Below are 14,456 nucleotides of genomic sequence, written 5' to 3' on the forward strand. Positions count from 1 at the left end.
AAAAAAAAAAAAAAAAAAAAAATCACGTAATTCATACAATACAAATAATGCATATAAGTACATTCATAGCACAGTAACAAAACAGGGCAACGTGATTAAATTACCAAATAACCGCTAAGTTAAGCAAAAAGGAGGAATTTGCGCCCAAAGGCTACAAAAAAAAAAAAAAAAAAAAGTACTAGCCATTTTTTTTAAGCGCATATTTTGGCCCTCCCCAAAGAATATATTTGTAACGTACGCATTCGTGTATGCATATACTTGTATAACTCTTATGCGTTGACGGTGAGAAATTTTGTCACTTCCACTGCGAGTGCCATTGCCTCTGTCTCCGCTGCCTCTTAGGGAAAGCTTCTTGTTCGTTCTTTTCCCGCATTGCGCCTGCATGCCCAGGTGTGACATATATATACCATAATGTTTAGCGAAATGGTATGGACGTAGAAGCTTAGTTGGGGAGACTCAAGTGCCACTTCGCATTATCGTAAGATACCCTTTTCGAGCAAACACTGTTGTGTAGGGGAGGGGGTGTTCTCACAAGATCATGTACCTGATTGCTGCAGACCCTCCTGTTTGAGCGGTTGGACGGAGAAGACTCGTGCGAACGCGTTGGCCCATCCAACCGCACATACAACTGGGGCGTACGCACACAAAAAAGTGACCCACGTGAACGTGGCATACCTTTCCCGCGCAGGAGCACACACATATATATATATATATATATGTATCTATATGTATAGCGATCCTGTCAAAGGGAAGATCTACCCAAAGTGCGTATGAGCAAGGGGGAGTGGGTTGCAGAACAGTACATATAGCAAAAAGGGAGCATCTCTTTTGTGTTCGTAGAGGGAGGACGTCCCCCTATATCACTCCGCTGCAGCAATTGTAGACCCATTTTTTGCCCCTCCCCCCGACAAACATGTACTATGACCCGCTGGTAGCGCTAGCCAACCTGTCCCCTGTGGAAAAGCTGAGCGACGAAACCTCTAAAAAAAAGTCCAGGTGGGGAAACAGCTCAGCAAGGACCAATGTAGAAAACAAAGTAGTGCCAAGCAAATGGGGACCAGAAGAAACCAAGCCGTATTTACCTCTGCCTTTTGTGGACTTACCCCCAGGGTTAACTCCATCCCAACTTGACCAGTTCCTGCGTGAACAGAGATACGACGAATTGACAAAGAAGCTAAATAAAGGAGAGTTGGAATATGTGGACCCAGATATTCGACCACCATCTCCACCTCCTATATATGATAAAAATGGAAGTAGAATAAATACAAGAGAAGCAAGAGTAAGGAATTGCATGATCGAGGAGTACCACCGGTTGGTGGAATATCTGTTAAAACATGTAGATGGGTTCGTAGCCCCTCCAAATTATAAGCCAATTAAAAAAGTAAGAAAAATTGAAATACCAATTGACAAATATCCTGAATATAATTTCATGGGGTTAATTATTGGGCCTAGGGGTTGCAACCATAAGAGGTTGGAGGCAGAGAGTGGTGCACAAATAAGCATCCGTGGTAAGGGTACTGTTAAAGAAGGGAAAAAAACAGACCACCAAACAGAAATTGAAGCTAATATGCCTAAGCATGTACACATATCTGCTGATAGTGAAGAATGTGTTGAGAAGGCCGTTAGTTTAATTACCCCATTATTGGATCCGTTCCACCCACTACATGATGAGTATAAGAAAAAGGGACTAGAACAATTGGCACTTGTGAATGGCATTAACATAAATCAGTTAGATGTACAACGGTGTTCCATGTGTAACTCTAGTTCGCACATGACTTTCGAGTGCCCGGAAAATATGAATCTTCAAAATTTTAAGAAACCAGAAATTAAATGTAACCTCTGTGGGGACCATGGGCACATAACACTTGACTGCAAGTTAGCTAAGCATAATAATGGGAGCACTGATTTGGACCACTCGCCTGAAAAGGGTAGTGCCTCCGGTAACAATGGCATAGTGGGAAATATTCCCGCACCTCCCTCCGGCATGCCACCACCACCATATGATAAACCCAGAGGGGTCATGCCTTATGGACAAACGTCCAGGACAGAAAAAATAAAAATCGACTTGGAATACCAACGAATGATGAACGAACTGAACCCAGATAAGGAAAGCGGAGATCACTCCACTGCTAAGGATTTGATTAAAAATGGAAATGAAGGTATGTATGGTACGGGTGCCAATGGTACTAGTGATTTCCCTCCCGCATCAGGCAGCCTCAGCACATTAGGGGATATGCATATGGATTCGTTGAGCAACCCTAGTGGCCCTAATTTTACAGATCTGAGTACCATTTTCCCAGGAAGCAGCGGAAACGGAAAAGGTACCCGAGGGGGGAGAGGCGGAAGGGGTAGTAAGAATAATAAAAATTATAATAACGGGGTTATGCCTCCTCCAATAAATAGTAAAAATAAAAACAACCCAAATTTTATCCCCTTGGGGAAGAGTACCAATGCCTTTTCAGATGAGCTAATGAATGCAAATGCGTCATCCAGCTTTTACGACTCTCACTCGAAAAGTGGGAGAAGCAGTTCACAAAAGAATTCTAACAATAAGAATTTTAATACACCAGGATCGAATTATCAAAATGCGAATAACATTCCTTTAAATGCTCCCCTCCCTATGTTACCCAATTTTTTTAATTTTCCTTTTATGAATAATGGTATGGTACAAGGTGGTGCTGTGCCTTTCCCCAGTGGTCAGCAGATGGCTCCTGGCCAGCAGCTACCCATGGACCCACTTTTCATGCAGAGTTTTCCGGGTAAGAAGAGGATCCCCATATATGTGATGCATTTTACGCGTGCAATCTACCGCAGTCATTTGTTTTGTTCATCACGTTTGTCTTTTATGTATTCTTTTTTTTCCCTGACGTTGTTCCGCTTATATGGCTTGCACTGCGTAATTGACGCGCTTTTTTTACAGGTTGGCCGCAAATGCCCATGGGCTTCTCGGAAGACATGCTAGCGCACGCGTCTGCGCCTGACACGAACCCGCCCCCCTTGCCATCAGAAGGTGTGAACAACGAGGACAGCGCAAATGTTACATGAGCGCTTCGGGGGGAGAGAACGACAACACTGTGCAGGGATTTGGTGCAATTTTGAGCGAAAGGCACTTTTTCGAGGAACGGGCCGAGTTTTGAATTTGCAAAATGTGTAGAAGATTTTGTGTTCACTGCGGAGATAACAACTCACAAATTGGTAAGCAAAAGTAGTACACTTTTTGCTCACTTACACGTCACGAAAAAAAATATGTGCAAGGAGACACGCTTGGCTAGGCAAATGCGAATGCTTAGCTAGGCATAAATCTGCTGAGAGCGCGCATGTACATATGATAGCCTCCTCCGCAACAAAAATTAGTTTACTTATTACAGCAGACACATTTGACATTTTTAAGCGAACACCGTTGCGGCGGAGGCGGTGTCTCTCATGGGGTGTCTTTTGCAGTGTGACACCCTTTTTAACAACACCCTTGCAGCGGAGCCGTGTGGGGTGGTCTTCTCTAATTTGTAGTTTGGCCCCGTTCATGGATTCTTTTGGAAGGGCAGCCCGTTTATTATTTCCCTTGCAGCGGTGTTCCCCCACCAAACAGCCTCATCCCCCTCGCACGACTGTGCCAACACTTGTATAATTGCGTTGGTGATTTTTTTTTTTTCATCGTTTACTGAATCTATGCTTGTATAAATGCTTGGGAACTTTGTGTGTAACCAGCAGTACAGGTCGATTACTTCATAGTAAATCTCCAGCAGGCTCAGACATTCCTCTAGCCCCACGTGCGGGTGGTTGGAATGGTCCTGGGACGCGCTACATGGAGTTACGCTGAATGGGAAGTCAAGGCGAATTGCACTCTGGTCCGTCGCCGAGTGGGCGGAAATCTCCCCATCGGTGCGACAATTTGATAATTCTTCTTTACCCTGTTTACGATTTGAAGGGGAGGCGTCGCCATTCGCGATGCTGCCATTCGCGTTGCCGCTATTCTGGACGCCGCTATGCGGGACGCCCCTCTTCATGGCCAGGGTGCCTCCTGGGAAAGGTAAGCCGTCCGTGAGGGCACCCGAGTAGCAGCAATGCCCCCCTGTTAACTCCTCAACCCCCCCCCCTGTAGTAGCCGCAGCAGGTACAATATCTCCATTTATGCACTCAAAAAAGTCCACACAATTTAGCAGCTCATGACACAAAGCAAAGGTTCTCAACGTAATTAATATATTAACATCATTTACATTTATTGGGGCAAGGGTATACACAAAGAGAGTTTCGTTGTCCAGTTTTATGCCTTTTAAAAATTTAGCAATGGTTATCATTTGGTTGTAATTTTTTGTTAGGAAAAAATAATGCTCATTAAGCTTTGCGTAATCTACCAGTATGGTCATAATTTCATGCAGCTCTACTTTTGCTTTGTGTTCATGCTCTAGCATTTTTTTCAAATTATTTATCATGTTAAAGTCAGGAAAAAATCCTGCCTTTGTACAAGTGTTGTTTGTTTCTTCTGTTTGTTGAAAAATGGGATCCACCAAATGGGCGTTCTTTAATATGTTCCCTTTGTGCCCTTTGAGGGAAGGAGAAGTTTCCCCGAACAGTGCTACATCACGGGCGGTGTCATTTGGCCTGTCCATGTGAGCGCCGCTACCTTGCCCATCTGAACATCTCCCCTCCTCGTTTCTTCTCAAAAGGTTAGAGGACTCAACGTGCTGATCATAATTATGTGTAAAAGTGGAATACTCCGAATGGCTATACTCCAACACTTTTCCATCCAGCACACCATATTTTTCGCTGCTAAAAATTCTTTTAATAATGTTTAAATCATGTGAATGAAAGCAAGTGACGTAACCAGTTATGGGCTCTTTAACACCATGATGAAATCTTCCAGCCCTCCCTGCTATTTGTAGTACCTCCGAAGGGTATAGCTGTCTTAATTTATCTCCATCAAATTTTTGCAAAGAATAAAATATAATTCTTTTTATGTTAATGTTCACCCCCATGCCTATAACATCCGTAGCGATTAAAATGGTTTCCTTTTTCTTGTCACTGGTGTCGGCTGTTTCTGCTTTGTGAGTGTCGTGCACTTCTCCTATGTTTGCCTCCTCAGCGCAGTATCGGTTAAAGAACTCCACCTGCCTGCGCTTCAATTCCGGGGGCAAACTTCCATAAATTACAAAAACGCGTTTATTCAGCTTCTCCAGTCGATTCTTTAGCAGCATGATGCTATTTCTTGAGAATGTAATTACGCAGTCTCCCGTCTTGAGTTTTTCCCATTCTACTGTATTTTGCTGTACATGCAGTTTTGTTAATCGTTCGAATCGCTTTATAATTAATTGGTCTTCTAAAAGGTCTGCTAATTTTTTCACCAAATTGATTATGTTGTCACTTCCACAGAGGTATATTTGTTCACAGTCGAGGTTAAGAAGAACATTTGTCCAGGCACATCCTCTCGTATCATGGTTAATCATTTGAATTTCGTCGACCACAACACAGTCGTACTGTCTATCCAGTGGAGTCATTTCTACTGTGCAAACTGTGTGTGTTGCATTTTTTTTTTTAATTAATTCTTGGCCTGTTAATAAGTTGGTGACTTTATTCAGTTTAATTAATTTTTTGTGGATTTCCCATGCCAGGATTCTTAGAGGTGCACAATACAACCCATTCCTTGATTGACACAAACTTTGGAAAGCTTCGTAAGTCTTTCCACTGTTCGTTGGTCCAACGTACAAGTACAGCTTCCTTGCTTTTTTTTTTTTTTTTTTTTTTTTTACCAGTTCGCTCAACTCGCTAAAGTCACATATTCGCCTGACATGTTCATAAAAAATCCACTGCTTGTAATAATTTTTTTTTATGAACTGTTGGAAAATGGCTAGCAGTTTATCGTACTTCATGGTTCCTGCTTTAATGTTCTCGTCTTTGGATTCTTCTTGCTCGTTTTGCAAAATCTCCCTCACCTCGAACGCATGTACTGTGTCTCCCCGGAGTTGTTCCAAAAAATCGTTTCTCACATGAATGTCTTGCAGAAAGAAACTGGGGACGTTACACGAGCGCATAACTTGGCGTTTCATGTCCTCGGTAGTTACAACTTTGATTAGGATGTTTCTTGTTTTTTGCAGTTCGCTTTCGCTTAGTGGGATTAATCGTTGCGCTTTCCGGTACTCTTCGGTTATTTTTTCAGCGGCGTCGTTGTCGCAGGGGGGAGTAGGGTGCTCAGCGGGGTAAGTTGCCACGTGATCTATCGCGCTACCCTCCGCAGTATTCGCTGCGTTGTCTTCGTTATGACCCACGCGCGTCCATGCTGCTCCTCCCCCCCTGAAGCTTCCAATCAGTCGCATGTGCCCATGGGGAACGACCCTCCGGCAAGTCCACACAAGACACTGCAACATTTTTTTATCTTCCTCAAATGGTGTTTTAACGGGACAACAACGGAATATATCCTACTTGGGGGAAGAAAGTTCCTAATCGAAAACAGCTACGAACGTAAAAAAAAAAAAAAAAACGTAGTGGCAAGAATATCCTACTCTCTTTGACCAAAAAAATGAATCCTCCCATTGAAGTGTCACACCCTTTTGTAAGCTTCCTACATGGACCGGTGGTTTCATAACTCTGCTGGCCATAATGTGATTATCTCACCATCATGTAACGGATGTACTGCTTCTACAGCTGCGTACCTTCCTTTTCATTTTTGTGAGGGATATTTTTACCGGAGGAATCCCTTCCCCCCCGTTTTAACTGGCCAAATTGTCATGTGAATAAAAAAAAAAAAGGCAGTCCAAAAGAGAGCATACCCTGTGGGTGTTATATTTTCATGCTGGTCTGGCGGTTTATAATCCTCCTCTCACGATGAACAACCCATATGGTTATATGGGACATAATGGAACAAACTCTTTCACTTTGATGTATACCCCAGTAGCGGCAACCCTCTTGCGGCTGCTCAGGGAAGCATCCATTCTACAGGAAGCCAAGGGGAGTATGCGCAAAAAAAAAAAAAAAATCACCCTAATGGCCTAGTTGATAGAAAAGAGTAGGAATGCTTCTTATCCTGTATATAGTGAGGAGTTGCTTCAAATGCGTTTACACAACTTTTTTTTTTTTGTCGCCCCCCCCCCCACACGCTGCTACGACGCTACATGCAATGTGGAAAGAGCCGCCACGTCATCACTGAGCCACCAAGGCGAATGTGACGAATTTACCAGTCTCTACATTTGCATAAAATTTTTTAAAAAATATATAAAGCCTGAGTGTGCCATTTGTACACTCTATGATGAGCGACGTTTGGGGCTTTCCCTAATTTTCTCCAAAATGGAAAAGGAATATGGTTCGCTAAATTTTATGCCAACAGCGTGGATCGGGTAAGATGTCGTTCATACATCCTTTCCATTTGGGGGGAATCATTAAAAATGATGCGCGTGTGGATGGGCGAGTTCGTTTTAGACCCGCTCGCTGTGCGATTCCAACAAAGTAAACAACAGGTTAATTAAAAAAAAAAAAAAAAAAAGTTTTAATATATAATTTGTGCGTCTCTTTAAAAAAAATTAAAAGAATACACAAGACGAAAAAATTTACATACTCGCACCCCCGCTTCATTTCACATGGGTGCTTAAAACATGTGCACACGTTTGTGTATGGAGGGGGGATAAAAAATACGCATATGGTTGAAAAAAGTTGAGCCGGACAGGGTGCAAAAGTGCGTACTATATTTTTGGCACGTACGTATGCATGTTCATACATACATGTATATTGTGTATTGTGTTATATGTACATAACGATGCTCATGATTTATGTTAATTATATGCTTTTGTGGGCTTGCGCGGTGTTGGGTGGGCAACGCGCGGATCGCAGAAAAAAACTTGTAAATTTAATTAAGGCACAAAAGGGCGCGCAGTCTAAACACGGCACCACACCCTCAACAAAAAGGGGCACAAATATAAGTATTAAGAAAAGGACGGCTTGCTCCGCTAATGCGTTCGGTGTGTGTATGTGTAGGTAACTGAATCGGATATAGTATACTGACCATGCCAACATGCGCTCGAATGAATCGCTCTGAGTAAACCACAGTTGGTAGCCTTTCAACACAGTTATATGCGTATTGTAGTGTTTTTACATTTTTTTTCTTTTCCCCCCTATTGCGCTTTCGCGTCGTATGGACAAAAGGAGTAAATCAGGAAACGGTTTGTAATACGCGCACAACATGTGATACGTGCCCTCTTCACGAGTGGTGCGTCATCACTCAACGACCTTGATTTTCTTCAAACACTTGTACATCTCATACGCGCAGGGTCTCTCTTCCGGGGTGAAGCTGAAGCATCTCTGCAGGCACTTCTTCATCGAGTTGGGTAAAAAGTTAGGAATGTGTGGGGTCTTTTTATTAACCAGCAGCTCATGTCGGATCTTTACATTCTTGGACAAATTATGGTATGGGTATTTGCTCGAAAATATTTCCACGATGCAGCATGCCAAGCTCCAAATGTCAATTTTTTCAGTCACTTCCGATGTGCAGCTAAAAGTTTCAGGGGCCATATATCTGTAGGAGCCAAAATTACTATACAGCTTTGAATTTTTAAATCGAGCTTTTCCAAAATCACACATAACTAAGTGCATATTATTATCAATTAAGACATTTGAAGTTTTTATATCTCCATTAATTACAGGAGGGTTATGTGTATGGAAGCCATGTACAATGTGACACATTTCTGATGCCCATGCTAGTCTTTGTTTCTTGTGAATTTTATTTTTATTCTTTAAAAAATTAAATAAATTACCCTTAGGGTAATATTCCAAGAGCAACATTAATTTATTGGATCTGATACATATTCCATAGAAGGTACAAATATTTGGACGTTGAATATTTTTATATATTTCGATTTCTCTTAAAAAGTTTTTTAAATTTTTGCTATCTTTGAGGTCGTGTATTTTTATAGCCACTGGGATTTTCACCTGTACGACTTCTTCGCTCTCTTCGAAAGTTTCTTCCTCTGGTCCTTTTGATGATTCGTTCATTATACTTTTTCCCTCAGGCGTTTCTTCCTTCACGTCTGCAGTAACATTTTTCACGCCTTTTGCGTCTGCCCCTGATTTCATTTTCAACATGTTTTTTCCTTCCACGGATGTTGATGTGACTTTGGCATTTTTAACCCCGTTACCATCTACCGTACTTTTTGCCCCTTTTACCGCCTTCATGCTGGTTACATTTTTCACCTCAGGTAATCCCTTTTCTCCTGTACCTTTTCCGTTCCGTCCGGCACGAGCGGGGGGTGAGTGAAAAGCTCTTTCTGCATCGTCTACCCCATCTTCCTCTTCTTCGTCCTCTACCTCTCCCCTTTCTCGCTCTTTGCCGCGTTCTTCCACGTCCTCCTTATCGCTGTTCTCTGGGCCTTCATCCTCCAGATGCTGCTGTTCCACCTCCCGGTTGGTCATCTTCGGACCGTAGTTGTACTCGCGCTCATTTCCATACTCCTTAAAAGCGTTTTTGTTCCTCGACACATTCATCAACATGGTAGTTTTAGACTCGTCTGTATTGTTGGTGTTGAGCACGGTGCTGCTTCCCGGGCCGTTATTGGTCAGATGCATGTTGGCCTTGTTTGTGGTTCCCATTTTATCTGCCTCCTCCCTCTGCACGTTATTGCTGCGTCTGCTGCTACCATGAGCAGTTCCGCCACTTCCACCACCACTACCAGCTCCGTTATTATTCTCCGTCTCTTCACTCCTGTCGTTATTCCCGCTACCCTTACCCATCATTTTCCCTTTCCCTCCTGCATAGTCGGCGCTGACTTCTTCATAGTTGCAACAGAGGAACTCATCGAGCATATTAATTTTTTCCTGCAAGAGGATGGAGTCTTTATCATCTTTATTAAAATTAAGAGGACTACCACCACAGACATCCGAAGTGCTATACTTTAGGCTTGAGAAAAAGGTATTATTATTTATGCTATTATTTTGGTTCCCTTGTTCTGTTTCCATGGCTTTGTTCGAAGAGTTGGCGTTGGGGTTGTTCTGCATTTCTTCCGCATTCGGGTAGCAGGAGCAATTATTTGGCTGCTTGTGATATTTCTTTCTCAAATTGAAAAGGAATTTTAGAAAGCCAAATATTAGAGCATTTAGAAGGTGACTCATATTCATCTTGCTAAAGGGAATAATGGCTAACTTATTCAAGCCATTCTTATGTTTATTAATTTCGTACTTGAGTATGGAAGAGCTTTTCATCATCCTTTCATTATTTAGCACATTGAAGACGGTGAGGCTCTGGTACTTCTTCAATTCCTTGTGCTCGTCGATGAAGACAATTTTGAATATGCACTTATCACTGTAGTAATGGAAAATATTTTTATTGTCAAATATGTAAAGGCTTTCCTTATTGACTCCGTAGGTTATTATATTTTTTCCTTTAACGTAGAGGAAGGAGAGGTTGTTTTTGTATGCCATGTTATTATGATACACGTCTAGCAACAGGTAGGCTAGAATTTCTTCATGGTATTTTTTTTCCAGTTCCGTGTTGTTCATCATTTTTAATTTATAAATAATTTTTTTGGCTTCGGTAAAAAATTCATCTCTGTCAATTATTATTTTGTCACTTGTTTTTTTGGAATAAATAAAGTGGAGCATTTTTTTTTTTAATTTTCTTATTTCTTGTACGTGTATACAATTGGCTCCTTTTTTCATGTCCACATTTTCGGCTGCTTCCTCATCCTCTCTTTGCTTTTGTGCTGGGTTATTCTCCTCCTCTAATCCATCCTCAGCATCTGATCCTGCTATATCATCTTCCGCACCTTCCCCTTGGTGCACATTGGCGCTGCGCGACTTGTGGCCCTTGGTGAGGAAAATGCCTTCAGTCTCTTTGTTGACGTTATAATCCTCGAGGTTGATTGCTTTATTTTTTTGCTGCTCATGGGTGTTGTCCCAACTTTTTAGTATATTCTCAATGGAACAAGTATTTTTTTTTTGTTTGTTCTTTTCTTCCATTTCGTTATCCTCTTCTTCTCCTTCGTTCTGTTCCTCGGCTGGTCGTTTCTCGTGCGCCTTTTCAGTTTCTGCTCCTCTAACGGGGTACTCACCATTCATGCCATTGCCGCTAACAGTTGCAGCACTGTTAGGGTTGATGGGGTTGTTGAAATTGTCAAATATTTTTTCAATCAATTGGTTTCTCAGATTACACAATTTTTTTGTGCTTCTGCTAAGTTTGCTACTATCGCTATTGTGGCTTTTTTTCTTCTTCATGGGAAACTGTTTGTTTGGGCTGCTTCCCTTTGGTCCACTGCCGTGGCCTGAGTTCCCCTTCGACTCTGCTCCATCCTGCACATTGCTATTATCTGCATAGTTGCTAGAACCGTCGTGATTTCCTCCATCTACGTTGTTGTCCTCAGCCCCGGCATGAAGCACATTTGGCGGTCCTTCCAATTGTTGTGCCTGTCCATACTCTGCCTCATGCACATCGTGGTGGTCATTATGATCATTATCATCGTTGTCTTCTTCCTCCTCCTCCTCTTCATGCAACTCTCTATGTGTGGTCCTCCTGCCGTCTGTTCTCCCTCCAACGTTACCATTAACACCGTTAACTGCGTCTAGCCCCTGGAAGCTCTGCTGATTTGACAATTCCCTGCTGTACTTGCCACTTGCGCCATACATCAGTTCACCCTTTTGAACTTTCCTCAAAAGGATGCCCTTGTAAACAACTCCAAAGCCTCCCTTAGAAAGGTAGGACTGAATTTTCACATCGTCATAATGAATAAGATACGAGTCACTAAGGTATAACGAGCAGATATTTGTGCTGGTCATGAAAATAATTTTTGAAATATTTGTAAATATATTTTCATTCCTTAAGGGGTAATATAATTTTATTCTCTTCACAATAACGTCATTTTCCCCCAAATGGATTAGAGGAAAGTTGAGCATTTTTTCCTTTTCTAAGCTTCTCCTATATATTTTAATATTACAATTTTCCTTTGTTTTGAAGATTTTTTTCTCCTCATCATACACCACATTTTCATTGCTTAAACAATTTTCTTTAAAATATGCCACCGTGTTGTCTACGTTGTTTCCATTATTGTTGTTTGTGCCGTTGATCACTCCTCCGTTGTTATTGTCATACGAGTTTTTCTTCTCGCTGGAGTTTTTATTTCCATTAATGTCTGTATCGGAGACGTTCACGTTGATATTGTTGCTCATGGATCCTGCACTATTTTTCTTTCCTACGTTTTTTTCACTTTTATGATTTTGCACACGCAGGTCTGGGTTGCCTCCCGCTCCACTTCCCTTGACTTGTTCAACCATCTTGCCATTTTTTTCGTTCATGCCTGCCACCTTTTTTAGGTGATCTCCTGAATTGCTCCATCCCACTACTGCTCCAGCGGCAGGGGATGTGGAAGCGGCGACGCCTCCTTTCTTCTTCGCATAATTAACAGAGCTGCAATTTTTTCCCACGTAACTTTGATTTTCATTTCTTAATGGCGTAGATGTTGTTCCCATCTGTGTCCCTGTTCCGTGTTCAATACAACCAGCACATCCTGCGTTGTTTTTACTTTTGTATAGCTCATGCCTGTCGGATGACGGGAATACATAGTCCTGCTCATAATTTAAAACCTTCTTCGTGGTGGCGCTTAGCATTTTTTTCAAATTATCTTCATCCCTTAGTCCTTTGCTAAGATATAAACTGGTTGGACCGTCATACACGTTCGCATCGTGGAACACATTGCCACATGGGTTCCCCGCCCCAATGGCACCACCTACTCCTGGGGAAGAGGAAGAAGGCATCCCTAAGTACATCATCGTTGGTATGTTTTTCTTTCCCTTAACATTAACATCTTCTGCAGGTAGACAGCACATAACATTGTCAACCACCTTAAGGCCTTTCAAATTGTGTGTATACATTGGTTTTGAAGTGCTTGAATGTTTTTGCATAACGTTGTGCAACCCTTCCTGTTCCAACATCATCGTCACCATATGATCGTGAGGTGAAATGACTGCTCTCTCCATTTTCTGAAGCTGTTCATACTTACTTTGTTTTTCCTTTTGCTCCCCTTCCTTGTCCTCTGTCCGCAAGAAGAAGTCTTCTAAATGGTGTTCATTCAAATTGTTGTACTTGCGGTCAAAGTAGCTATCGTACTTCCTATCCTGGACAGGATCATTCAGTTGCTCTCCGAGCCGATCACATAATCGCTCACCCTGCTTCTTCTCACAACTGGCATGGACAGGAAAGTAGCTCTTCTTGGGCCGGTGGTTCTCCCCTAAATACTGCTTCAAGTCGTAAAAGACGTAAGTGCTCTCTTCATGCCTCTGCTCGACGCTTTTCCTTTTTTCAAACTTGGCATACTGCTGGTGCTTATGTGGCTGCTTCTGCTGTGATGGGTGGCTGGGGCGACCGCTAGGGTGGTCCACATCCACTGCAGCATCCTCAAAAAAGTTATTGTATGATATATTTTTTTTTTCCTCCTGGGATTTCATTTTGTTCATAATTTTCTCCTGCACCTTATTTACATTTGACATCGAATAAGAGTTTTTTATTTTTTCGTAATTTTTTAAATGGACCATGTAGTTATCATGCTCCTCCTCTTCCTTGGCTTCGTCGTCCTTTTCATATTCCATCCTCTCTCTTTTAATGTTGTTCAATTTTTCCTTTATTTCAATGAGGTTATTAATAAATAATCTCTTGCTCATTATTTCGTTTGCACTAACGTTGCATTGGTTATTAGGTGGGTTGTTGATGCCGCATGCGTTGCTCAGACTTGGGCTGTGGTGTATGTTGGTTTTGTCTCCAAAGAGGTCTGCGTGTATGTATTCAGGTTGGCCGCTGGGCATCTTCTTAAAGACGTTGCTTCCGTTCAAGGTGGGTCTGCTAAATTGACCACCAGCATGGCCGCCAGCATGGCCGTTGGCGTGACTGCCCACACGCCCGCCGTACCGCGGCCCCTTGATGCCCCTGTGGGCGGCGTGCCCATTGTAGTCCAGGTGGAGTAACTCCCCATGGTTATTCACATACACCATGCCATTGTTTGCACTGGCGACCTTCGAAAGGCCACTGGAACCCCCGTTCACATTTTGTTCTTCCAAAAAGTTTCTACTGCGCAAAAAGTCCCTATTAAATTCTTGCCTCGAAATGATGTTGTTACAGAAAACGTTGTTGACACCCTTGGGGTGATGGTCACTCAAGTCTTTCTCATTTGGGTTCCCATAAAATGAGTGCACGTTCATTGTGTTGCTACTTCCTTTGAACATTTTTTCTTCGGATGAGGGATTAATTTATGTTTTGGTCTTGACTTTTTTTTTTTTTTTTTTTTTTCTTTTTTCTTTTTTCATTCATTTATTTGAGACAACACGGAACGGATCGGAATGTCACTGCAATGTGCATTATTAGTGTTTGTGGAGATTGAACAAGTACGTTCCAACATGAACGGATGTAACTGTACGTTTGACTTAACAATGCAAGTGCTGTGTGTTGGTTCTCTCCGCCACTTAATATACTAGTGCGCTGTCTTGTGTTCCGCGTTGCA

The 14,456-nt window shown here is 42.2% G+C and overlaps 3 protein-coding genes across 3 annotated transcripts; 1 reads left to right on the plus strand and 2 right to left on the minus strand.

Annotated features, from left to right (window-relative positions):
- Nucleotides 1–913: 913 nt before the first annotated feature.
- AK88_02261 (uncharacterized protein) lies at nt 914–3,045 on the plus strand (the record flags this gene model as incomplete). The annotated part of the gene is made up of 2 exons (XM_012479892.1): nt 914–2,759; nt 2,921–3,045. 2 exons carry the CDS (start codon nt 914–916, stop codon nt 3,043–3,045), a joined length of 1,971 nt encoding a protein of 656 aa, XP_012335315.1.
- A 473-nt stretch (nt 3,046–3,518) lies between these two features.
- Nucleotides 3,519–6,359, minus strand: AK88_02262 (uncharacterized protein; the record flags this gene model as incomplete). Its single annotated transcript, XM_012479893.1, has 1 exon — nt 3,519–6,359. One exon carries the CDS (start codon nt 6,357–6,359, stop codon nt 3,519–3,521), a length of 2,841 nt encoding a protein of 946 aa, XP_012335316.1.
- Nucleotides 6,360–8,199: 1,840 nt separating this feature from the next.
- Nucleotides 8,200–14,181, minus strand: AK88_02263 (TKL protein kinase; the record flags this gene model as incomplete). Its single annotated transcript, XM_012479894.1, has 1 exon — nt 8,200–14,181. One exon carries the CDS (start codon nt 14,179–14,181, stop codon nt 8,200–8,202), a length of 5,982 nt encoding a protein of 1,993 aa, XP_012335317.1.
- Nucleotides 14,182–14,456: the final 275 nt, after the last annotated feature.

The sequence above is a fragment of the Plasmodium fragile genome (assembly GCF_000956335.1).
Source record: "Plasmodium fragile strain nilgiri unplaced genomic scaffold supercont1.21, whole genome shotgun sequence".
Lineage (NCBI taxonomy): Eukaryota > Apicomplexa > Aconoidasida > Haemosporida > Plasmodiidae > Plasmodium > Plasmodium fragile.